The following is a 26654-nucleotide window of genomic DNA, read 5'->3' as shown; positions in this document are numbered from 1 at the left end:
AACAATCTCAAATTATTTATTAGGAAAAGACAAAGTACTGTTTCAACATTCATACAGAACAAATGGTAATAAAACCAGGAAAATAAACTGTAAAAAGTAGGCCCATCACAGAGGAGTTGGGTTGTGACAAAGCAAATGAAATCCAAACTTCGTCCATGCAAACAAGCAGTAAAGAATTATTTACAGTTTTGATAGGATGAATGATCGGCATTGGCCATATTTGGGCCCAAATCAAATGACTCTGTGACATATTAAAGGGATCTAACCTGTACATTCAATAATGACAACCTATAAAAGAAAAATAATTTAAACAATTTACAAGAGCTGTATTACAGATGGCATAAAGGTATCATTTACAAGAGCTGTATTAACAGGTGACACAAAGGTATTAATCAGTAATCTATGAATAAAAATTTATAGCACATTATTTTTACATCACATCTTCAGTGTCTGAACGGTAAACAAGGAAGTGGAGACAGACCGTGAGTGCAATGGAATCGAATAAGGCAATTTAACCAAACGGCTCCTTGGAGAACCGCCATCCTGCACGGGTTCACGAGTTAGAAACCTGCCTGTCCGCTTTGCTGACTAACACCAATATCTGAAGACAGCAGCTGGTGATGAACAGAAGGCCGGCGTATGACAAGACAGTGGATGGAAAATTAAATACTTGGTGGATAAAATGACAAAAATCAGAAACGTAAAAAAGTGCAGATTATCAAAAGCCCCCTATATCCTGTCTCTATAACATCGCCACACTAATTTTCAGGTTCTGGGTGTTGTAATTTAATATTCCTCAAAATACTAATTCACTAGTCTTATAATTCTTTTGTAATCCAAAACTAACAAACCTCCTCCCAAAGCTCGTATTTACTATGTTCTTAAACTGATGGTAGAAGAATTGTGAAATGCGAGCAATTTATAGCAAAGATTAGCAACTGATACACACCATTCCAGTTCATTTTACAGGCAAAAATAATTAACACATTTAGCTTTTAAAACGATTTTAAATGAGTATTGTTGCATTTTCGACTACTGCCCCAAATGGTTACAGTAACGGCTGATTTTCTTGAACTTGTAGCAGAGAACAAACGCCAATCGTGTTGTACTTGATACGATTTGTTTAACCAGCTACAACGACAGAACAAGCTGAAGGGTAACACTGGAATCCAGCAACGAAGAGTCATCGTGCACACGGGGAATGTTTTGGGCCTTATAGAAATGCACAGGAAGCCAAACCTGCCAATGACTTGTCACATTAACAAACACAGGCCACATGCCCTAAAATAAAAAACCACCCAAACAAAAACACGGGAAACTTGAAATAAGGCCAAAAAAAAATATTTGCAACTGATAAATTTTAAGTCTGTCAAAAGGACCAGGCCATAAACATTTTATTTACACTATTTAGAATCTTGATTTTCAGCAAACAATTTAGCACCAGCAGGAATATGTAAAGTAGCGTTACCGTGTTCCCCAAGGCCAGATCTTGCTCATCGGTTCAGAACAGTCCCCATTGAAGAGAATCACCTGCTCAGGGAACTCCGGTGAGCAGGATTTGGCACTCAGCTATGCAAACCTAGACTGCTCAAACATATTCCATTAGCACGTTAATAATTACAAATATATTACAGCATCTTTTGAGATGTTTTCAGAAAGTGTGTTTTTAAGAATACTTAATATGCTTTACACGTGCGAAGTAAAGAAAACTAATAAAACAGGCCTCTGTGCAGACCTATTCAAGAATTAGTGATTTTATCACAGATGACAGAATACTGGTGATGTACTTTGGAATGTATCAGTAGAACTTAAGAATGTAAGCAGAGAATTATCCCTCTATCCTGTGATAAATCATGTTTTTATCTCCCATGGTCACATCTGAGGACTTAATTCACCCACTTTATCCACAAGGACTCTTACTATGTGTTAATGGGAAATGGAAAAATTAATAAAAATCAAACCAGTAACAGTATGTGTCAAGCGCATGCCAAGCTCTGCACTGTGACCTACAGGTCTCGGTCAGTACCTGTAATCCACAGATTTTTGTTCACTTTTTAATGTAAGCAAAGCTCTATGACGTGTTTTAAGCCTACATAATAATAATAATAATTAAAAAAAGCATGTAGAAAGCCCTGTAACTAGGAAAACACTAATCTCATAACGTGTGCAAATGGACTGACGATAAAATGCTGACCACAAGCAGCTCAACAGAACTGCACTGACCTTCATCTCTGCTCTGAACTCAACCGCTTCCTCAGATCACAGCCAGTGCGTATCCAGAATGTGAACAAAGTGATACTTAACAATATTTCTTGAATGTAAATGTAGGCATTGACATGGGTTAATGACTGAACACATAAGACACCATCTAGTCTTTAAGAAGCACAGATTTGCTCTGGATAGAAGACGCTTTAGTTAGTTCCCAGTGTTAAAATCCCACTATTATTCTGCAATATCTAGAAATAAGAAGTGATTGCAACTTATCTAGAAGTAGGTGTTTCCTGAAGACCTATACTGGATAGAGACAAAGAGCTGGGATTACAACCCTTAAAGGCAATATAATCACCAACAACTCCAATGCAAGGAGGACTCTCACAGTACTACTGAAGGAATATTTAATCCGTTACGAGAAGTCAGAACTGAACTTTTGTTTTCAATACGCAGGCTGAGAGTAAGTGGGACAGCGTGGTTTTGTGTTCTTTCCACACTGTAACTCTCAAATGATGAGTGGAGGTGCTGGCAGAATTACAGAGGTGCTCGCTTGCAGAACCCTACAGAAGAAAGATCTCCAAAAGGCAGGTCAGACATCTCAACACCCTTTGAGAACCTGGACCAAACTATACAACAAAAAAAGTCTATCAGTGCTGCTTCTCTTTGAACTGTTAAACATATTGAGGCTTTGCTAAAAGAATGAAAAGGTGTTTCTATTTAAACCTCTGCTAGCTTCAGTAAAGAACGCTGAGGATGTGTCCGTTCCAGCTTGCGAAATATTTAAGATGTATCATAGAGAAGTTCCCTTCTTGTTCAAATTGCAGTCACCCTAGTAGAACTAGAAAGGTGAAAGTGGTTAAGTGTCATAGCCATACCGACTTGGAATCAATCAATCTGAAAATGAACCTACCTGACTAAAAACCTTGCATGATTTTTAGGGAGATACTGATACAATAAAACTGTGCGTAATACTTAGAAGATGCTGCTTTTCCTGGCATCTCTAGTTGCACTGGATTGAAGAGATCATCTCTGTGGCCAATAAAATTATCATCTGCCATTTCTCTGGTAAGCAACACTGGTTAGGAAGCCTGGATAAAAGTCCCAGTACCAGCAAAATTGGCATCATACGGAAAAATTAAAAGGCACTGACATGGCTGATTGAGCTGAACACAATTACACATTCAAAATGGGCTTTGTGCTTTACTTTAGAAGAAGAAATATCACACAACTTTCCTGTAGAGAAGTGGTTCCACTTGATAAGACAACAGCAGCCCTGAGAAAAACCCGTATTTTCTCTGCTGCAGTACAACACATGGAATCAATTCCCCTCAAAGCGGCTTCAACCAGTTGTCTGAGGAAAAGAAACAGCAAGGGTGAAAACACAGATCAGGAAAAAGCAAGTTACTGCAGTGATTTGTATAAAAGAAACAAGCCTTTTCAACCTATTTAGAAGAAAATCTAGATGAAAAGACTTCAAGGCTTATCTTGCAACTATGTGTGATGCCTGGTATTTTAACTGATTGTAGAACTTCAATCTCCAAAGATTGATTCTAAGTTGAGAGAAAATGAGATGAAACCCAAAGATGTTGCTGAAATACAGCTCTGGGCTTTAAAGCAGTGCTTGAAAACTTCTCTGCTTGCTCTTGTTAGGAAGTAACAATTGTGCTGATAAAACTAGCAAAAGGAAGCCAATTTTTTCAGAAGCTCAAAGGGCAGTGATATAGAGGTAGGGCAGACTTTTTGATTCTCACAGTAGTTTCTATACAGTACAGCTGGCTCAAGAATTACTCCATTAATTTATTCTGTAACTGTGCAATTTGCTTTAAAAATATATCTTCGGTCACATCAACTTCAAATAGTTTAAATTAACCATGGTCATTAGGTAATCACCTTCCACACGTGCTTCTGGTTAAATATAAGTGACTTCTAACCACTGCTTCAAGAGCAGCTCTTTCCATATCAAAAAAATGGAAGTAGCAATAAGTCTGGTCTAAAGGAACTGTTTCTAATAAAGCTGTAGTATGGGTAGTAAAGTACTTCATTTAGCAAGGAAAAAAATACACATTTGGTTCACAAAATTTTCAGGAGGCTGTCAAAACATTTAGAAAATTAAGTTTTTACTAAGTTTTATAACCAAATAAAGGTTAGTTCCTATAGTCAATTGTAACTTAAAAGGAACGGTATACAGCATTTATAGGGGCATTCTATAAAAATCATATTCGCTTATTTTCTGAAGTGCTCTGATTTAGCAGTAGATCAGTTGAACTGTAAGTGTAATTTTTGTTTCTTTTTTTTAATGTCTACAATGAAACACCAAAGCAAGCCTAAGGGAAATGCAACAATAAATGGAACTGCGTTTGCAATTAGCATTGGGCTTAATGAATTGGCTACTCTAAGTTAATGTACTCATAAAGGACCACAGACTTATCAAAAAAACCCCAAACCAACCAACCAACAACCCTCAAACATATCATGTTGGTATGGGGCTTTCAATTTTAAGAAAAGAAAGACTGAAAATAGCACACAGAGGTTTCTAATGCACTAGGTAGATGTGTCTGTGAATACAACACAGCCGTGCTGTGGAATACTGGAGCAATTAGTTTTAAAAACACCCTAAAACCCACCACAGGGATGTGTTCTAGTCTGGCTGCTCTTCATGCACTTACAGGAAAAATATTTAACATTAAAATGATATCAGAAAATTAGGTAGCTCTTTAGTCCAGAGTCATACACCTAATGACTGTGTAATACTCTTACAAGTTTAAGATCTCATGCCCTGGCTTCAGGACTAAACTTATTACAATAATCACAACTGTAAAGTTTAAAAGTATACAGAAAACCACAGAGATCAGTTCCAGAGTACGGAGTTTATCCCAAGGCCACAATTTGATGAACGGTTCCATATTGCAAATGCACTAAAATTGGTCCGTTTGGTGCTGCAATACAAACTCTGATGCTGTTCTTCAGCTTTCAAAAGCTTCCACATCCAAAAGCAAGCTAACGACCTTCCATTTTCAACATACAATTAGATTCTGATTTGCTCTCCTAAAATGAAGAAGAAATCACGTTTTCCAATTAGCAGGATGGGGCAGAAAGTTGCCAAACCTCCACAGAAATGAGCCAAAGCATCAGAATTATGAGGTGCCGTATTTAGTCTATTTTATAAGGATTTCCTCAATTCTCTCAGGCTTTGTGGTACCTCTATGAAGAACAATGCATGATGTCAGAATTTATAAGATAAACCAAAAAAAACCCAGAAGGCATTCTGGAAGTCATGTCCTCCGAAAAAAACAACAAATAAAAATGAAACCCCATACACCCAAAATCTACCTTCACTAATCATTACATTATTTTCCAAATCTGACCCAAGACAGAGGGGATCTTCCCAAAATAACCGATGCATCTTCAAATAAATGAAGAAGGCAAGTGAATATCTTCACAAAACCTTCAAAACATCGACTACTTGATCTGCTGCTTTGGCTGATTTTTGTTTGTTACTACTAATCTTCCCACTGAAAGTTAAAGCATATTATTTATTACACATAAAAATAATTACTATTGTAACTGTGAGAAGCAATTACCTACAGTTTCCTCATTTTGTAGATAGTACCTTACTGTTTTTAAAGTTGTTTTCTGTAAGTACACATGGGGAATTGTGCTCATAATACAGTATAACTAATGAAAGTAATTTTTCATTCATTAATTATATACAAAACTGGCAGGCCTGAAGCCTCAGGAGTAAATCTGCAATATCTTCACACTGAGTGCTTAAAGGATCAGCATTCCTTCTTCTGGAAGCTTGTTATCAGAGGATGTATTGCATATTAAAAGTTCAATATTGGCTACATGTACCAAAAAAACAAATGATATCCCAAAATATTTCACTTTTCAATGCCCAACAGAGTGGAAACCCCTTCCTTATAACAGCAATATTCAGTAGCTCATCACTTCTTAGAAACAGTCACAGAAAACGTGTTATTTTCTTCTCCCCTCTCCAGATTTAGTTCCCATTGCCATAAACAAGTGTCATGCAGGTGGAAAATAGTTCAGTGTAGTGACATCCGGTATCTCAACTGAAGTTTGGCAGCCCGAGAAGAGCACCGACAGCTCCGAAGTAGCCCTGTTCGAAACAAACAAAAAGTATTGCAGGTTCAAGTACTATATCAGATTCCGCACTAATCACATTTCAGTGGCAACAAAGCATCTGGTGGACCAATGCTACAGAAAGAATACCATACACTTCTAATATATAATATTTCATAATAACTTTTTAAAGCTTTGTTAAACAAACATTCTCCTTATCTAGCTTGGCTTTAGGAGATTTTGGCCCTCGGCTCCTCGTACACTGCGGGACTTCCAAGACATGTACCAGCAACTCCTAAAGCACAGAAATCAGGTTTAGCTTGTTCTTCCTACAGGAGCTGCGTATTTTGGTTGCTAAACAATCTTCAATATCCATAGCAACATGATTCCTAAGGTATAAGTCAAAAATTTCTTAAACTACATCTCACTTTTTTAAGAATTATGTCCAAGTTTCAACATAATTTTTTGGACTGTATACTTACCTGCATACAAAAGCCCCACGTTCTCCTGTTGGATTACTTTTCGCTCTGGGGAAACAAGATGTTACCCCTCCCTATAGCTAAAAAATACAGAAGTGTTTGGAATCAACACTTGACCAAGAATTTAAAATTTACCCAAGAAAAATCTGCAGGGGTAGAACTAACAAGGAATCACCCTGCTATTGCAGCACACACAAGCACCAAGACAGACTATTGTCAGTCTCAGGAAAACAGTAGAAGAAAAAAGTTGTGAGAATCAACTGAAGGGGAACAGACGTAATGCTGTAATATTTGCAGACCACCAAATTGAGGATACAAATGGCCAGTCAACTGCCGTGATGCTACAAGTCTCCCAACTGTAATAATACTGGTTGCCTGTATTTGAAACTGAACAGGTCAACTCTCTCAGCATTACATACTGATCTAGATTGCAGAAGCTGCTCAAAAGGAGGTTAATCTCAGAGCACGAAATCACTACAACAGCTTTAAGGTGTGTCTGTGTGGCAGGAAAGCAGTCCTCCTTAAAGCAGTCTCCATTTGCAGGATGTTGCTCAAGCTCAGGTGAGAACAATGAAAGTATTTCAAAAGGTCTACACTTTAGATGTCCCTGTAATCTTTTGAAATCCAACACTTACTATTGTTACCACCCAAAACCTTGCAAAGACTGTTGAACCTTAGTGCAGAACTTAACATTTTCTTGTTCCTCTCCAATAATCTACAGCGTGAACTGAGATACCCCAAAGTGACTGAAGGACTTTCCTGGCAGAGAACGCCGTCCCCAGCAAACCCCACTCTGAGAAACCTCCTCTGATTTTCCACGTTTAATGAGTACGTGGTATCTCAGGTACCTGCATTCTTCATTTATGGTAAAACAATACATACAGATAAATAAAGAAGCGCAGCATACCTCATGTTCTAGAAACAAGGCCTTCAGCTGGCCTTTCGACCAGTAATCCAGTGCATATGCAAGAAGCTTCATTGACAAAGTATTCACACGTAAAAAATTGCCAACAAACACAACTCTGTTTATTTTCTAAAAAGAAGAGAATAAACAACAAAGGATTACGTTTTGTCACTGTTTAACAAAGCTTAGAAAAACTAAGCTATGAAAGAACAGACTGTCTTGAGCAAGGAGAGAACGCAAAAAACACCCCACACCAATCAACCTTCCCACAATTAAAACATGGTTCCAAAATTTAAAACACAGTCTACTTAGGGAAAAGGAAAAAACGTGCAACAGAGAAGCAATATTTGTGTTTCAAATTAAGAGAGTGTTTTCAGTTACTAAGCCAAAGAAATAGCCCAGCTAAAAATGAAATTAAATGAAAAAGTTACATATTTGGTAGAGAAGACTCAATGCCTTCATAGCCCTGTACAATGCTGCTTGATCCATATGCAACAAGGCAGCACTGTAAAGAAGCCGAAGACAGTAAGACATAACAGATGTTCCTTTCATCTTCAGACCTTGATACACCTCAGTATAAGATTAGACTAAGACTTAAATACTAGAAGTGAGCTGTGAATTTTAATCAAGTCAAATGTAAGAGTGAAAAAACATCCAATTTTCCCCATTCACCGATATAAATCCAGTATTAAGTAGAACAAAACTAAACACTGGTTTAATGATATGAGAGCCAGAACCATAGAAAATGTAATTGTGTTAGTGCTTAACATAGTGCTTAATAAGTGCTTAATTACATTAGATGAATACTCGTATCCAAGTTGATACAAAAACAGGTGTGACAACCCAACCCGTATTCAAATGACAAACATGCAACTGCTTTTCACCATCTTGATTAGTTCACTGTGAAGACAAACACACTGTTAAGGCACCCAGTCAAACATAATTCTGCTCTATAGCAGGAAGTAGAAATAATTAAATCCATTTTATCTTTATACATCAGTTGAAGACGTTAGTTTGTGGATTCCTATTCACCTTTTTTTACAATTTGTACTTCTGTAATATAGTTGGAATTAGACAAAAAAAACTCTTGGAGTAAAGCTAATTTGTGCTGTTTATGAGTTCTGATTTGTACTGATTTACCCCTGCCCTTACATACAAATTGCATACATTTGCCTCAAACTCAGGACTATGACTATGTACTTTCAACTTTACCCTCATTGTAACTCTGTGGTTATCAAGCTTTGCCATAAAGCAAAAAAGCAAAACTAACTCTATACCCACAAAATCAACTTTTTCTCCAACACAGACATGAGAGAAAGACAGAAAATGACAGAGGGAGAATTTGCTATATTAAAATCAGAAAAATATGGTAGTCTGGCTTCTAAGCAAAAGGAGGGTTACTGCAGCTAACAGCGTTGTTGATACTCCTGAGACTATCACCTCCACAGACTTTAAGTAGAACTCTAAACAGTTTCCCTTACCTTTCTCTAAGGAGGCTGTTCCTAAACCTCACTTTATCCAAAGTTTGTTGATAATGAATGAGAAAATCCCTGGTTCTCCAACACCCACGTCTTCTATGCCTATATTCAGTATTCTTCCATAGGTTCTTGACTGTCTGTGCTAATTATACTGACACTGCATGCATACTGGTTCTGTTTAGCAGAGCTTTGAGAAACAGAAGACAGCAGGAAACTGTCTCTATCAATCAGTAAGACGATGGCTGTCAAAACAATGTGAAGTCTCAAGCATTAGTAAAAATTAAAAATAATGCTCAACTAGAAGCAAGACTTTCTACGAGCTTTAATCTGAGAGTAATTTCAGCTTGAAGAAACTGCTGGGGGCCGTCAGGCTATGAACTGCTCAAAGCAGGTCGTTCAGCAACTTCAACATTTAAGTTGCTCAAGTCACATTTCTAAACTTTCCAAGGACACAGAGTCCACAGTTTCACTCTGAGTCCATGTTTCAGGGCTTAACCCCTCTCCCTGTGAGCATCTTTTTTCCCTTATACCAACCAGAATTCCTTTTGCTACAAGTTGTGTCCATTGCTTCCCGTCCTGCTGCTGTGCCTGACTGTACCTGGCAGTGTCTTCCCTGTAACCCTCTCTAGAGACAATCATTCTGGGCTTCAGCTTCTTCGGGCTAAACCCAGATCCCTATGTGTCTGCTCATACATTAGGTGCTCCAGGGCAGAGCTTTGTCTTGGTAACCTCCTTGTTCAACAACTTCTAGTTTGTCAGTGCTTCTCTTTTGGCAATGGTGGTGGTTGAGGAGGGGGATGAAAGAGGTCACATCCAGAGCATCACCTCCGACTCGCTGGCTGTGTCCTTGCTAACACATCACAGCAGAGGTCCAGCCTTCCCCACTGCATGCGTACACTGCTGATCCATGTTCAGCTCTACCTGCCTGCCAGCAGCCTCCTTGCTTCCACAGTGCTTCTCCCTGGCCAGTATGGATCCCACCTTTTGCTTTTGCCCTGAGGACGCTATCCTGGAAGATCAATTCTGGGCTCCTTATGCCATTAGGATGACATCCCACAAGATCTTGCTTCCTAAATTCCCCCCAAACCAGAATCCTGTTCTACTCAAGTCCATCTGGAGTATTCATTCTGCTACTTGCCTTCATCTTCCTCAGGACCTTAAACTCTACTACTTCAAGGCTGCCACTGAAATTCCCAACCAGTTCTTCCCCCACAAACAGCAGGTCCAGCACCACGCTTACCTAGTCAGCATGCCCAGCGCTTGTGTCAGACTGCTTGTAGTCTGCCACGTTATCCTTCCTATAGAGGCTGGGATAGTCCCTCATGTAAACCAGGACTTACAAGTCCTTACAGTGTCCCGTGCTGCATGTGTTTGCCTACAGAGGCTTAAGTCGGGTCCACAGTCATCCTGTTTTCGCAAGAGCACTTTAAGCCCTTTCACCACAACGGCCTGTCCTCCCCTGCTGCCCCACCTCTCTGCAGGCTTTGGGCTCCAGTCCCTAACAAGGTTGTTTTGAAGCCCTCCTCACCATGTTACCCTCCTCATTGGCACAGATCTCCTTGTCCCACTTCTCCAAAGACAGTCAGGGTATACTGAACCAGTTCTTAGCTCTTTAATACTACATGCATTACTTTGTTCCATTTGAGAACATACTAAAAGGTTTAATAGAATACATCAGTTTAATAGGCATTTAATCTGAAACCAAATAATAGGCATATAGGTAGATCATTTCCTTGTCAGAAGTTTTTACCTCATTTACTGCACACATCCGGGCAATGGAGCCAATGTTATTGGTGATGGTGACCAATATGGCTCTTGCAAGATCTTCCTTACTAACAGACTCTCTCTTCTCTTTGTAGATCATATTCCCAAAACTATAACAGGAAAAATTTCCATCAAGTACAAAAGCAATTAATACGCATTTGAAGTAATTTCAGAATGTAATTTTTATGTTATAACAGAACTTAAGTCTCACGTTTATTCTTAAGGAGCCCTCTAAGTCATACAGCAATTTGACAACTGAAGCTACAATGTGTGTATTTATTACTTCACAGCAAACAGCCAGTCTTGATACAATAATAACCCCAAACAAAGTATTTCTGTTTAGATTGTTGACTTTCATGAAGAATCATCTACAGTAAAAAGTAGTCTTATTCTTAGGCAAGACTACTCTGCAAAACTAGCCACCGTAAATCAAGTCAATGCCTAAGTCTGACAGGTGAATGGATCCTCCAGCTCCACATGCCTGCCTCCTCACTCACGGTCTCTCAAAGTAGAAGTAAAACAGAGACAAGAAGAATGGTTTTATGATGGGACACAACCATCAGAAACAGAAAATAAACAGCTGGCAAACTTCTATGTAGGTTTATAAGTGAAGAGTTCTGGATTAGGACATTTCCATTACTATGCACAGTAGATAATTTCTTACAAATTATAAAAAAGAAAAAAACAAGACAAGAATCCATAGCTATGCATGATATTTTACCACTAAGGACTCTGTGCCATATCTAAGTCAGTTTGGAGAGCCAGAATCTCAATTACTCTAAAACTCAAATATTCATTAGAGATCCTAAGGGTCTTAAAAAGTAAATGAGAACAAAAAGTACCTATATAAAGAGTGAGTTAAGATGTATTGATTAAAAGTGTAAAGTTTGCACATATTAAAACATCTCAGCATATGCTCTCTGAAGAGGCTTGGACTCAGCTGGCTAGAGAGGGAGAAGAGTTAAGTTACTGCAAATTAAGACCTCTTACTACTGAATAAGGGCAAAGGTTTAATTAACTCTCTTACATACATCTTAGCTTCACTCCTAAAGTTTATTCTTAACATTTCTTCAGGGTAGAGAAACTGTAACACCACAACTAATCTTCCCCAATGGAAATAAAACTTGCAGCTATGACAAAAATCTTCTGTAATTGACAGTAAGACACATTCATTCTCATGGTGCAAACTGTTTATGTTCAACAGCTTTCGTAAGCGAGAAAAGTAGCAAAAACATCATGCTAGGTGCCTGTACTGAGAGCCATCTATCAAAAAAAAGCAGAGTCTTCCCCAAAACATGAAGAGATACTAGTGTAAGAGCAACAAAAATGCCTTTTTCCAGTTACCTTGCCTCTGCACAATGGCCCTACTAAAAGATTCTAGGAAGTGAAAACATAATCTGCTTTGTTTTATTTCTGTACTTTGTTCTTGCCACTCCTGTGATCACCTCACGTTATCTCTGACTCATGTACAGGGATATGTGACATTATCATGAGTTTTCTTCAACACTTAACTAACAGGCACCTGCAGCTGCACGTGGCTTTAAATCTTCAGGAAAACTGAGCATATATAACTTTTAGGATGAAAACGTAACCTGACTATAGTAAAAGTCTGCAAAAAGCAGCTTTGTCTGTCTTGTTTTTGAAGCCCCCAGAACCAGCAAAAGAACCAACAAAAAGATTTCTTGCTTACCTGGATGCTACAGCCCATCCTGGCAAGCCAAACCTTTCATAGTCTCCTCCATAAATATCTCGAACCAGCTTGTCAGCGTGTGTGCTGTCTCCTTTGGATGCCATTTCCAGAGCTTCTTCAAAACTTTCACAGCCCGTCAACAAACTGCATAAACCAAGAAAGGTCCCTCCACCTAGACTAAGAAGAAAGAAAACCAGTTGCTTTTAAATAGTATTTCCTCACATCAAAGACTCTTATGTCTGATGAACAAAATAAACAAATCAAGCCCTCCAGCTTCGATGCCAAGCTGTCTGCTTTCTTGCTCAAGGTTCACTACACAAACAGCTGTCAATCAAGTTAACATTTATATAAGTCACTTAAAAGAAGCTAACCATACAGTAAGAGCTAACAAATAGTTACAAACTCCCAAAAAGAAAGCTGGAAGAGACTAAAACTCCCTAAACACCCACATGATGCCACAGACTCTGATCCGGGATCGCTTTCTGTAAAACCTGTGGATGTATTTATTCTTACGGAGCCAGAGAAACACAGGTTCACTGGACACATTATCAAACTTCAGACATAACCGATAAAACTCTCACTATGGGGCACTTCTAGCACTCATCAATTCATAAAGACGCTACTGGCTAAAACTCCTCACTAACAGAACTGTGGCGATGGGCTTCAATGAAGGCAGCTGTAAATTAAAGATACTTTTTCATACTACAGAGTGAGGGAAGGGATAGGTGGAGAGTCAGGGATAGCAACCACTTTGGAAACTGATGGCACAGAGTAACAACCCCAACTTGCGTTTTTAAGTTACCTTGTTCCAGTTACTCTTTTATAGTTGTCTTTGGAATGGACTGATAAAATACTGACTCCTGACCCAATGTTAACAACCAGCAGTGGATATGGATCATCCAGATTAAAAGGCATCTTTTGGCATCTCTCAGGATCTGAGGCATTTTCAAAATAATAGCACTCTGCCTGGCCGTTGAAGCTGACAGAGTCTATATACAATAAGCCTTTGACAAGGCAGTCAAGCTCATCCAGTTTGTGCAGCTGGAGGTTTCCAATCTGTGTTAAAAAAGAAAAAAGACAATGTCAACGTGTTCTAACATTGCATAAACATGCTACAAAAGTATATTTGTACTGCCTAGCTTTAAGAAGTTCAGGTGACTAATTCAGAAACTTCAGTCCCACTATAAAGCCATTAAGAATTCAGAGATAAATTCTGAATATATCAACTGGAAAATTACTCCAACTATAAATCTAGATCTCAGACTTGAATTGAGAACAGACAGTATATATATCTGCTTTGGTAAGCCCAAAGACAACTTCCAAGATACTCGGACATTAATCCATTGAAAAGTAAGCAACATTTTTCATCAGTCTAAACCAAAAATGGTCACCAAATACCCTAGAGGCCCCATCAAGTCTGATCTTGGTGAAACTCACACATCCGCACATCTTTTCAAAGTTCGTGGGTTTCTTCCCCCCTCTTAAAGTCAAACAGTCATTTCTAAGACATCAGCAGATAAAAAACAAAGAGAAAAACCTCAATGGCATCGTACTAACTACCCTTGCAACTTTATTAGCACTCCACGGATCAGAAGACGACTACAAGCTAGAAATTCCACAAGACTTCAGGTTTGTAACAGCTCTCCCTCAGTTTTGCACATGACATTTAAGCTTCTGTTCTCTCATAGAGCAAAAAGACAATTTAACAGGTACTGTGGATTCCAGGAAGGCTGTAATTTCATACCATACTTAATCCAATCTAACTCTGGGAGTGATCATGCTCCCTCCTCTACCACAGCAGGGAGTTCCAACAATTAGAGAGTCTCATCAGGCAGCTAATGCATGAAAAACCACCCATAGAGTCTGTCTCTGAACCAGGTGAGCTCATGTTTGGAAAGCAGATTTTTGAAACCAAACATTCTGGGCTATTGAAAGTCTTCAGCCACTTTAGATCATGTGCACACTGGATACTGCAATAAGATTCTCGGTAACAACCATCTTCAGATAGAAACCACATCTAAATAAATGATCAATTTTAATAATCAAGGCAAGAGTCAAAACATCGCAGGAAAATCCCAAACTACTCTGCAGTTGAAAAAAGACTTTCAAAGAAGTCTTTGAGACACACATTTTGCCACAGATCTCTAAACAACACACTGGATGAAATTAATGAGGCTAATCCCACCCAAAAACATTGAAAACCTAACACCAAAGACTGCTTAGGAAGGAAAATCCAAAGTGACTCCAGCACCTCAGCAGTTTAAGCAGATTTCCATCAGAGACAACACAGTTTAGAAAATGGTTAACTTCCACAAAGGTGTCTTGTGTTTCACTGCATTAATGGAAGTTTCTAATTCGCTGTTAGCATTAGATCTTCATGTTTATTATGATGTCAAAAAGCATATTTCTAACTTTCCATACTAAAGACTGAGAAAGAAATGAATAATTAATAAACTTTGAGCACCCTGGTTTTTCAAAATACTGTGTATTTTAACCCATCAGCAGCAGTGCTTTCAGCATCAGCTTCGGTACAAGGAAAGACAGGCTACCTACTGTGCGAAAGTCTTCTTCAAACTTGTAAGCACCACCGCCGGTGGCACAGAGCACCGTATGTAGTGTTGAGAAGTTCTTATTTCTTCCCATTTGGATAAAAGTAGGCAAATCATGAGTTGGGAATCGGATAAAGTGCAAGTTTCCCCTTCGATCAAAAATTGTTAAGTCTTTCAGCTCTAGGTGGACATCTCGAATGCCAGTGGATCCATAGGCTACGTTAGAAGTCAGGTATTTGCGGATGCTCTTCAAGCTTTCAACTTCCTCCTGCTCCTCCTCTGCAGTGATATCAATAGGTTCAAAATAGGCAAGTTTCACCAAAGTTCCCCCAATGTCCATGCCAAACCATGGGAAAGCTGTGAAGATAAAATAATTGATGGATTAGCTTTGTTGAAGAGCAAAATCAATACATGTAGCTTCAGACTAAACCAACGCTATACTTTTCAACAAGAAAGACATTACCAAAAATCGTCACAGGAACAAATGAGTAACTCTATTTACACATTTAAATGTTGTCACAGGTGCTCAGAAAGCCCAACTAAAAGCTCCCCAAATCATACCATATATTTCATACCAATTCAAACAAAATTCAACTGCTTTTTTTTTTTTTTTTGAGAACAAAGGATTAAAATAACCATCACTCCTAAAATAACAGTTTGACATAGTTTAGCACAAAGACTGCAATGCACACTCGTGAGAAAGCAGGTTACATATTATAGCTGTCAAGAGCAGCAGAACAGGTGCTCCTCCCCTAGCAGTTACTTCTTGCTCACATAACTTGTTTTATTTAAGAAGGAAGCATTAACTTATTTGCATGTATTTTAAAAACTAACACAGTGAAGATGCCAAATTTATGGAGCTGAAGAGAGCTGTTCATACACCCCTTGAAATTACGAAGAGCTAACAAAAAGTAGTATCAAGCAGTACATGAAAGATAGGAAATTAATATTATTGAATCTAGGTTACATTTTTCTTTTTCTTGTTTCTTGGATAGGTAGGGGGAATTTCTGTACTATGAAACACTAACAGTAAACCACAGGTATTTTACCTCTGTCACTTTCATGGGATAACTGCAATTCCTACCAGAGGTTTAAGTCAGGACATGAACATGCCTGTATCAGCAAATCTTCCCAACAGTGTGTGGTGAGACAGACACTCAGTGCAGACAATATCTGCACCCAATGGTTTCCCCGCTGTCATCTCCCAGAAACAGCGTTTAAAACTTCATCTGGAAATTTAAGAAACACCTTGAACATCCAGCTGGGAAGCTCACATTTTTATTTCCTGACACTAACTTGCTGGGTTTTTCGAATACACTGTAGAGTTTCAATTTATGTCTTCAGATGCAACTCATATTACAGAAGGATGAAACTCACGAACAAAACCAAAAAGATGTTAACATGTTCATCATGACTAAGTTGTAATTATGTTGGGTTTACATTGCCAGAGGAATCTATCCTTGAGAAGAATGGCCTACTAAAATATCTGAATGTATTTAGGCAAGGTTGGCTGCATGCCAGTTCGTTTATAACATGTGTGCAAATGTTAAAAAGAAAACAAACAAACAAACCAACCAACCTTAAAAGTTACCTCAATTTTCAGGAATGGATGCCTAGAGAATATCATCAGAAACCTTACTCATCTTGAAAAACAAAATTTAAATGCAAGGCTAAATTCTGTAAGATCAAGCTCCAAGTAGGAATAAAGAAGTTCTAGAAACCTGATATCTGTTCTCTAAAGTGGAGATCTGAGCATGAAGTCACATATGAATTGACTTTACAACTGCATATGCAACTTCCTTGCATTGTGACTCCAGACGTAAGAAAATCTGTCACGTTACTGTCTGACCACAATTAACTGACTATTTATTAAATCGACCTCACTAAGTTTCAGCCTCTTGTCATAACCAATGCCACAAGACTAAAACCGAAGAAGGGAAATAGATTCACCCAGCAAACCAGAAAGTGTCTGCAGGAGTCAATCCAACCCATTCAGCGTTTAACTAGGACACAGCAAGCCAAGTACTACCTAAAATACTTTGGATTCTCCCTGCTCAGTGAGGCCCCTGAATAACTAGGATCTGGTCTTCCACACCAAGAGAGACAGGGAAACAGCTGAAAGTTCAGGTGATGAGCTTAAGGAAGATTTGGTGCAAGTCATGCTTGTTTGTCAGAAGATTCCACCGCATCCCATGTTAAACGATCCAAAAGGCTTTTGCAAATACAGCATTAGTCACACCTCTAAAAATCTTCACGTTTATGAATCTTGTATACCAAGTAAAACACAAGAACAGCTGAACTGTAAGGAAGTTTATTCCATAATTCAAGTGAGAACATATTTTATGCTGACAAATTGGATCACACTGTGCAGTATCAGTTTTCTGGGACACCTGAGTGATCTTAACAGCAGATTTTGATACTGAAAAAATAGGTCAGTTTTCAGCTCTGTGGGAAACCCCAATAAGCTTCATATTTTTCTACCGAAAATTTGTGAAGATTTGGCTTGTAACTACATTGCTCAAGTTTCACTTACAAGGTGGAGGAGTTCTGACAAGCAACTGGGCCCCACGTACTGTTGACTTACTCCTTATACCAGCAATACAGAAGAAGATATTACACAAGGGTTTCTGTGTATATAAGCCACTCTTCATTAATTTATATACATGTCTAGCCCAGAAAATTAAAGCCATTTTGTTTTCCAAACACAGAAGGGGATACATATATGTATATATTGCAAGTGCACAATCAGTCAAACTGTAGCTGTGATTTATCCACGCTTGAGCTACCTTTAAATATTAGAAATACACTGATTGTACAAAGTTAGAATGTAATTGTAAATGGACACAACACAGAAACCTTGTGGACTCTCCTATTGCTGCAGCCTTCCAATCAATTTGCTTTGGGTGCATCTTGGCTCAGGATCGATCCTATTTGGATGCTGGGGGAAGGGAGAAAACAGGAACCCACGTGAAAACACCAGTTCCTCTTCCAATTACTGAAGAAGTGATGTCATTTGCAGGGTTAAAATAAGGCCACAGAGGATTGAGGATGAAGGACTACTCAGAAGATATATTACAGAGAGAACGCTCGAGTTTCCTGCAGGACTCCCCTCCACGGGGCAGCCAGGCTAATCACAGCAACGGCTGAAGATGACACATCTACTTTAAGTCATGCCGCATGTACAAGGATGCTGGGCATTTCTTTACATCATATACACAAGCGCTTTGCTTCAGGTGACGTTGCTACTCTTTGAGGCACGCTCAAAGCACAAGAGTTTTCACTCTTATTTATGGTATCTGCAGCATATGTGCCAGAATGGTTTCTCAAATCCATTAAAAGTTTAATTCTGAGGCTGTCTTGTATTTGAGAGATGTCTTAGAACAAGACAAAAAAATAGCATGGCGTGTACCTTGTGCCGAGAATGTAAAAATACTTCTTATAAAATCACTTATATACTCCTATCTGTGGGTCATGCTGCTTTAAGTGAGAGATTTTGGAGCAGAACGACAGCAGCACAATCTTTTGAAAAAATTATCCTCAGACATGAGCTTGATCCTTACAGCACAGTTAAACAACTCTGCCTGGAATGAGACCAATACCAATTGCACAACCTTCGTTCCAAGCTTGTAACTTTGCAAATAACAGGTTTGAGGACTTGCGCAATGGTAACCATTATTCCACAGCTTCAATTCATACAGAGGGTCAATGCACCTGCATTAAAACTGGGCTTTTTCTGCTACTCTATGGGGATTTGGTCATTAAAATATTTTTCTCAGCTCTTCCTCTTTATAACTGGGTTCCACAAAAAGTGATGCACAGCTCAGTATTCCTTGCTGAGAATTTAACTGCTATTCACAGAACAAATCCAATGTCCTGTCTTTTCAAAGTTCACCTCCTCTCTGCAGTGGCCAGCTGCAATTTGAAAAAGGAAAAGCAGGAATCGACCTTTTTGCCCGACTAGCCCAAAACCTGCTTCAAAAACATGCCTTCTGCTTTTAAGAAGTCAAGTCAGACCCTATTTAAGAATACATAAAATATGTATTTTTACTATCTGAGAAGAGACAAATATGCAAGGCAGAACACCAACTGGGAAGTCAAACCCACATGGTTTAATTTGATACTTCAGACCAAATTGAACTGTCACCAACAGGACAGCAAGAGGAGTATCACAATATCCAACCTCCTTAATTCCAAATCCAGATTTTCTTTCACTCCCCAGCTCTGCCAGGAGCCACTGTCATCCGCAGATAGATACAGCAACCAGGAACCTTTGCCATAAATTATAGCAACAGATTGTTCTGTACATGCCATGAGGATACTTGAGAGGCAACCTGCTCAGAGTTAAAAGAACAAAAATGTTTAAGGACTCCCTAGAACTGCTTCCTCCAATGTAGAAAAGCACTGCCCGTGTGGGCAGAGCGCAGTCACAAGGTGCTGTGGTCAAGCAGCGATGTAGCAGTTCTGCCTGGCAAGAAAACCCAAGCTGATGGCTGCTGGTTGTTTTTGAAATTACTACATGGGGGGTGGGTGTCATTCTCTTGTGTTTGCACTTCGAGTCCTTGGCATACATAGTTTCCAGCAGCAATCTTACATTTATTTATATCTTATCATACAAGGTCTTTATACGCCAAAAGGAAATAATTACAGTAAAAGGTCTCTCTCATGATGATAAAAGCACAAAGGTTCGAGTGTTTTCCTTTTCTGTGGGTTCTGCTTCAGTAAAGCAGAGGACCTTCAAGTCCCCCACTCAGACCAAACTCGTATTTTGGCTTTGTACACCCGTTTTGTATCCAGAGCTGCAGGAAGCACACACTTAACTACTTCCCACTTATTTAGGCAAGCATAATATTCTTCAGTTTAACACTCTATTTGTATTTAGTTTTTAAAGACTGAGAAACGGATTACTTGCAAACTCTCTTCTATCAATGTAACAACACATTTGAAACACAAATAACTTCAAAATTCTTCCTTCTCACCATCAGCTAAAGCAACAGTCTGAATCAACCCTGCAATAAATTAACGAGAACTAAACTTAGAAGAAGAGTAGCTACTTCTTAATATAAGCAGGGAGCTTTGAACCATAAAAAAAAATTCACAGTTGTCAGGAAGAGCAGAGAACAGGCTACCAGATTTTGTGTCATCGTGTATGAAAGTCTATGTATTATAAAGATGCAAGACTGTTGCACTTCAAGTACAAACATAGCTTGGGGAACAACCATCAAAGCATGCTGCAGCTCGTGATTCTGTATTGGCTTAAAATAGAAGAAAGGAAAACGATTGTGAAATCACATGAAAACCTCAGTTTACTTCTGCCAGCACTGCAACAGTTCTTTACAAAAGCATGTAGCATAATCAGTTCTGATGCATAAAACTTATCTAACTCAGCTCAATACGTAACCTTTGATAACAAAACTCATCTCGATTTCATTCTTATCTGATTACTGACAAGTTAACTATATAAAAGTTACACTGAACTATTACACAGTTGGCATTTATAAACACAGAAACTTAAACTAAACAAATCCTGCACTTTCTCCAAGAGCATTTTCCTCTACGTACATGCATAGATTCTTCCACTTCCAGTATTTCCCTAAAACACTGGCCTACAGCAGGATAAAAATTAATGGTAAACTCTGACACCTAAATCAGCTAGCAGTCTAAGATAGCTGACACGTCCAATGGGACAAGAGAAAACATATCAAAGGTCGCTGAACTGCTAAATCAAGTGGGGTTCACCTGACGGGCAAGCAGTAAAGTGCCTTTGCTGTCCCCGTGTCACACATGGCATGTGCCCTTAGCCCTCGAGAGCTTCGCTGCTTACCTCGCTTGGTTTGGGGTTCAAACATCCCAAGTCCAGCTCAAAATAGATTTGGGCTGCACAGAATTAACATCCAAACTACATGTATCTGCCACATCCTCCCATTTCCTTCATGGGAAAACTTCTCCACAAAACTCTGCAGACTCACCACGCTTCCCAGCTCCGCCACCTCTCATCACCCTACAGAAAAGCCACATTTACCAGCAGGAGGGCAGGTGGTAATCGGCAATTACTATAACTGCTCTTCATTAGGTTTATCGCATCTACAAGTGGATACCGTGTGCAGCTAACACAAGACAAAACAACCCTGCTTTCATCTTATCCCTCCTTGCTCATTCTGGTAATTTTGTTGACATTTCAGCAGCAATCTCTTTGGTGATAGGTGTTTTTAGAGGCAGAATCTAACAATATAGGATGCAAATGCAGTATAAGCTGTGCTTGGCGGTATTAACCCCTTATTAGAAATACATTTTTCAACTGCAGCAAAATGAAAGCCTGGGCTAATAATCAGCTTTCAAGGACTAATCAGAAAATTTTAGGATACCATAAGACTAAGCAGCAAGGTCTATGAAAAGAAAAATAATTTAAAAAAGATTCTACACCAACCTAGATGGATTTTTGATCAATTTTACTACACAAATCCTACATGGATTCACCATGTCCACAACGACTACATGTGTCCATAGAACCACACTAGAGAGAATAAACTTAAGATTTTCATCTTTTCTTCATACTGATACAGCATTTTGCAAATCTCTATGTACTTTCATATATTGTGTCTCAATTCGCCTCGAGGGAAATGAGTGCATTTGTTCTCAAACTATTTTTAACAAATAATGAAAAGAAACAAACTGTACAAAGTAGCATACACTGCATACTAAATATTAGAAGCCTTTGCGTTTCCTTCAGGGGCCCCTGACACTCCAGAGCCGAGGGGAACGTATGCTGGCCCGTTCCTCCTCCGGGGCCCCTCGCCTTCCCTACCAACACCCAGGGCTCTCTAGATGAGTGACTCCTCTCTTGCCTTCAGGCAGATCTAAGCAGTGGTTCTGCGAGACTTTTTGCTCCCACATTTATCGTCTCCACCCCCAAATAACCTTTGGAAATTTCTCTGATGAGAGCCAGTCATTCTTCCCAGTGGCATTTCCTCCAAAATTCTGGTTGGAGGGGTCTTCTGGGGGTCAGCTACTCCAGCCTCGCAGTCACGCTATCGGGAAAGCTGCCAACACCACAAGGTCAATTACAGCTTTGTCCAGTCAAGACCTGAAAACCTCTTAAGTTTTTCAAGAATCCTCCAAGGATGGAGACTCCACAACCTCTCCAGCTTCCACTGCTACACTAACTACCTAGCACAAATTTCTGCTAGCCTCCTTTAAAATGCCTATCACCTCCCATCACCAGAAAAAGACATTTAAATGGCCTTTTACTAGTCTCTTCTAGGACAGTCAATCTCAGAAGCCAAGTTCCATGCATTTGGCTGCATTTCTCACCATTTTTACTACAACAAAGTAGCATCAGCACTAGCCAGGTAAAGATCTGAAAGTGAGCACTGAACAAGCATGTCTAGGCAGTGCACCCACATCAGAAATTCTTAATTTGCCAGGTGTCTCCATTTCATCTCCACTTCTCTTACGACAGACGTGTCAGTGCAGTTGTGCTTTCTTTCAGGACACTAAGCATCACAAACAGAGGTGCAGGTCAGTTAAAGCAATCTTCTCACTTCCAGGGTGCAGGCTCTTAAAACAGACTAATGACCGCTTGTTAAATAATGATCAACCATTTTTCCTGCATCAAATTTGGCTCCAACACAGGTGATTAAATACTCACTCCACCTAAGACACATATACCTAGTCAGAAATGGTACTGAAAAGCATCTACAATTGTCTTAGCCACATAATTTGTAACTAGACAGTCTAAAAGTGGCATTGTGAGCCCAACTCGGCTCTCAGGTCAATTTGAGCATATAAGCCAAATCAACAACTGCTTTTGGGCACAAAAGCCCCTGAACATCAACACATGTTTCCATCTTCTGTGGATCTGCTCCTCTTCAAACATTCAGCTGCTCTCCCACTTCAGTCTGTGTGAATAACCAGGACCACAGATCTGCAGAATGAGTCTGAAGTTCATCGTCTAAGAAACTAAGCGCTATTATCTCTTAAAAAGCCATTGACTTCAAAATATGTGAAAGAGCCAAGATGAAATAAATAACGTAGTTTGACACTCTGTTCTTCCCCTCCCCTGCTTACACAGTTCCAATTGGTTCTGATTCCCGTCATGAAACCAACATCAAAGTTCAAGTTCAAGAACTGGAAGACTGCAGCTACAAATTTAGCCAACTTAAGCAGTTAAAGCTTCTTGATAACATTTGCTATTGTTATTTGAACAGAAGGTTTAAATCCACCGCTACAGAAAATGAGTCTGAGGCCCAGCAGAGACACTCCTGAAATTTGCAGGTTTCTGCAGCAGAAGCAGCCATACTCTCACTATTTGAAATTACCAAACCACTGTAACGTTCTGAAGCCAACTACTGCTTCAGAGTCCTGGTATCATTCCTTAAATGTTATACCTGGGAGAAAAATGCAGTCTGAACGGTACTCTTCATAAACATGATTACAGTCAGTCTGGCAGTTTCCACACACTGGCACTAGGAAGAGGTGCTGGCTAATTTTGTGCTACAAGATGCATATTTAGAGTTTCCTTAACACATCATAGGAAATAAAGTATTTTCACCACCAAACTCAATTCCATTTTTATCGTTACTTCTAGAGCTACACTAATATTTCCTGCGTAAAACACACATTTGGTGATTTTCTTGGACAGGAAGGGGTGTATATTTAAAATATACACTTTCAACATACTGTCTTACTTGTGTGCTCTTCATTAGACAGGAATATCATATGACAGAATAACAGCAGGCCTGGCCATGTTTTCCATACAGTAACTCACCCTGAAAACTAGTGTTTAAGTATGATGACACAGGAAGACGTAGCCTAACTCAGTGGAGCAACACGTGCACCCCTTTCAGCCAAGGTACACCTGTGTCAGTTTGACAGGTGTGTTGACTTGCACATCTGTGTATCTGTTACACTGGGAAAACACGACTTGTATGTAGATTAACTTTATCCGATCCGATTCTCTCTTCCCACAAAAACATGAAAAAAACTGCCTTAGACATTTTGTTTGCATTTACCTGAGTCTGAACCACGTTTGTGCCCTCCAAAACAGACACAATAATCCAAAAGAATAAACAGTAAGAAATATTATTTTAGCTGTGCTTATTAAAGGGGAATATTCAGCATACTTTAATGAAAGACTTGTACCCAAATATTAATGAATATTCCCCAGAAAAAAAAAAAATAAATCAGAAGTTGATTAGCCCATAAAAAACAAGACTCTAGCACACGCAGCTGCCTGCGCAGGTGTTTAGTACACTAAGTGCCATCTTCATCAAAAACAGCATCCACCCCCCCAAACCTGATGATATTACTTTCCCTTCCAGCGCACACACCGATCCGCACCATCCCGCGAACCCTCACGGACAGTGCCGCGGAGGAGCGCGCACAGTGCCGGCCGTGCCGAATGCACAGCCTGGCCCCGCGGTCCCCGCTCCCGCCATGGCGGCTGCGAGCGCCGCCTCCCCCGCCAGCCCGGGCCTTACACGGCTTCTTGGCATCCTTGATCTTCATGGTGCGGCAGCGCGGGCCCGGTGCGGCTGCGGCGGGCAGGGCGGCTCTGGGTCTCCTGCCCCTCGCCTGATGGGGCGGGAAGCGGCGGCAGCTCCTCGGGGCCGGCCCTCGGTCTCCTGATCCGCGGCCGGTGGGCGGCGGGCGCCCGCCTCCTGGTCGGGAGCGGCGCTGGCAGCGCCCACCGCTACGCCCGCGGCCCGGGCAAGGGCCGCTCCAGCGGCGGCATCGGCTTTCGGGCGGGGACACGGGGCGGGAGGCGGCGCGGAGCGGCGGCAGCTCTCACGCCCGGCCCGGCGGCTGCGTCCCGCTGCGAGGAGCCGAGCATCGGCCCCGGGGCCGCCGAGTCGCGCCGCGGAGGGCAGCGCTTCCCGCCGCCTCGGGGCACGACAGCGGCCGGGGAGAGCGTCCCGGGGCGGCCCCTGTAACAGGGGCGCGGGAAAGGCCCCGCTCGCGCACCGCCGCCGCGGCCCCTGTGGGCAGGAGGGCGTCCCCGGCGCCCTGCGGAGGCCCCGGCCGAAGCGGACGCGGCGGCCCGGCACAAGATGGCGGCCGGCACCGGGGAGCCGCGGCCGCGCCACACAATGGGGCCGAGGCGGCTCCTGCGCGCCCGCTCCCCCGCTGCCGCAGCGCTGCCCCCCGCCCGTCACGGGGCGGCGCGAGGCGCGGTGAGCGCAGCCCGGCCCGCGCGCTGCCTACAGCTCCCGGCGTGCCGCTCACCCCACGGCCCCGCCGCCAATCGGGAGGCGCCACCGCCTGGCGTGACGCGGGGGGCGGGGCCCGGGCGGCTCGCGCGGTTCCTGTCAGCCCGGGGGCGGCGGCCGCTGGTGGGCGGGGCCGGTCTGCCCGTGCTCCGATAACGGAACAGGCGCCGGCCTCACAGAATCCCAGAATGTCAGGGGTTGGAAGGGACCTGGGAAGCTCATCCAGTGCAATCCCCCCATGGAGCAGGAACACCCAGATGAGGTTACACAGGAAGGTGTCCAGGCGGGTTGGAATGTCTGCACAGAAGGAGACTCCACAACCCCCCTGGGCAGCCTGGGCCAGGCTCTGCCACCCTCACCAGGAAGAAGTTTCTTCTCAAATTTAAGTGGAACCTCCTGTGTTCCAGTTTGAACCCATCACCCCTTGTCCTATCACTGGTTGTCACCAGAAGAGCCTGGCTCCATCCTCCTGACACTCCCCCTTTCCATATTGATCCCCATGAATGAGTCCCCCCTCAGTCTCCTCTTGTCCAGCTCCAGAGCCCCAGCTCCCTCAGCCTTTCCTCACACGGGAGATGCTCCACTCCCTTCAGCATCTTGGTGGCTGCGCTGGACTTTCCTCAGCAGTTCCCTGTCCTTCTGGACACAATACTCCTCACCGGCTGCCTTGGTCATGTGGAAGTGAAACACACAGCAAGGACCCCCCAAGAGGGCACAGGGCAGGAGGGGTCTGCGCTGCCATGGCAGCTGCCGCTGTGGAACTGGGATGTCTGACCAAGCTGGTGCCAGGTTCTCCCTCCGCCTGGCTCCTCAGGTACAAATATCACATGAACGCCCTTCATCAGTACATAAAGAAGGGAGCTGAAGTCTGATTTTTGTTTCCCCCGCCTGGGAGTGGAAGCGCTCACACAGTTACACACCAGAAGCACTTCAGGAAATTGCTTATTTTACTTGCCGGTGCCTGAACTCCAGTAACTACACGAATAACTTCAGTCCTCAGGAAGTTTTTCCTCACACAGCACAAGAACAGGCTGGCATTTAATGCCCTGCTACAGAGTCTGTAGACAGTCTCAACGGTGGGCAGCAGCTGAGGCCTCTGACCTGCTGCTCACAAAACCGAGTTTTCCGGCAAGAACTCCTAATGGGGCAGCTATTTTTACCCCGTCTTTGTGATAAAGTGCCCTGTAATTCTAGGTTTATTGCTGTGATGATCTAGGAGGGCTCTAAAAGCTCTGGTCCGTGAAAGATTTCAGCTGCAGCCCTGTCCTCAGCTCCTGTTCAGTGGGGCCAG

At 41.4% G+C, this 26654-nt stretch overlaps 1 protein-coding gene across 2 annotated transcripts; it reads right to left on the bottom strand.

Moving 5' to 3' along the window:
• PANK3 (pantothenate kinase 3) lies at positions 1 to 25380 on the bottom strand. 2 transcript variants are annotated; one of them, XM_082063492.1, is made up of 7 exons: positions 24635 to 25380; positions 15163 to 15515; positions 13412 to 13665; positions 12610 to 12786; positions 10906 to 11029; positions 7681 to 7806; positions 1 to 6331 (listed from the first exon to the last, which is right to left on the bottom strand). In XM_082063492.1, exons 1-7 carry the CDS (start codon positions 24660 to 24662, stop codon positions 6281 to 6283), a joined length of 1113 nt encoding a protein of 370 aa, XP_081919618.1. In that variant the 5' UTR covers positions 24663 to 25380; the 3' UTR covers positions 1 to 6280. The 2 variants fall into 2 exon arrangements, with proteins under 2 accessions (XP_081919618.1, XP_081919619.1); XM_082063493.1 differs by lacking the exons at positions 15163 to 15515; positions 24635 to 25380 and having other exon boundaries at positions 12610 to 12781; positions 13412 to 13549.
• Positions 25381 to 26654: the final 1274 nt, after the last annotated feature.

Source organism: Streptopelia decaocto (genome assembly GCF_964273445.1).
Source record: "Streptopelia decaocto genome assembly, chromosome: 12".
Lineage (NCBI taxonomy): Eukaryota > Metazoa > Chordata > Aves > Columbiformes > Columbidae > Streptopelia > Streptopelia decaocto.
Note: the sequence above shows the minus strand (reverse complement) of the source record. Positions and strands in the feature narration are given on the sequence as shown.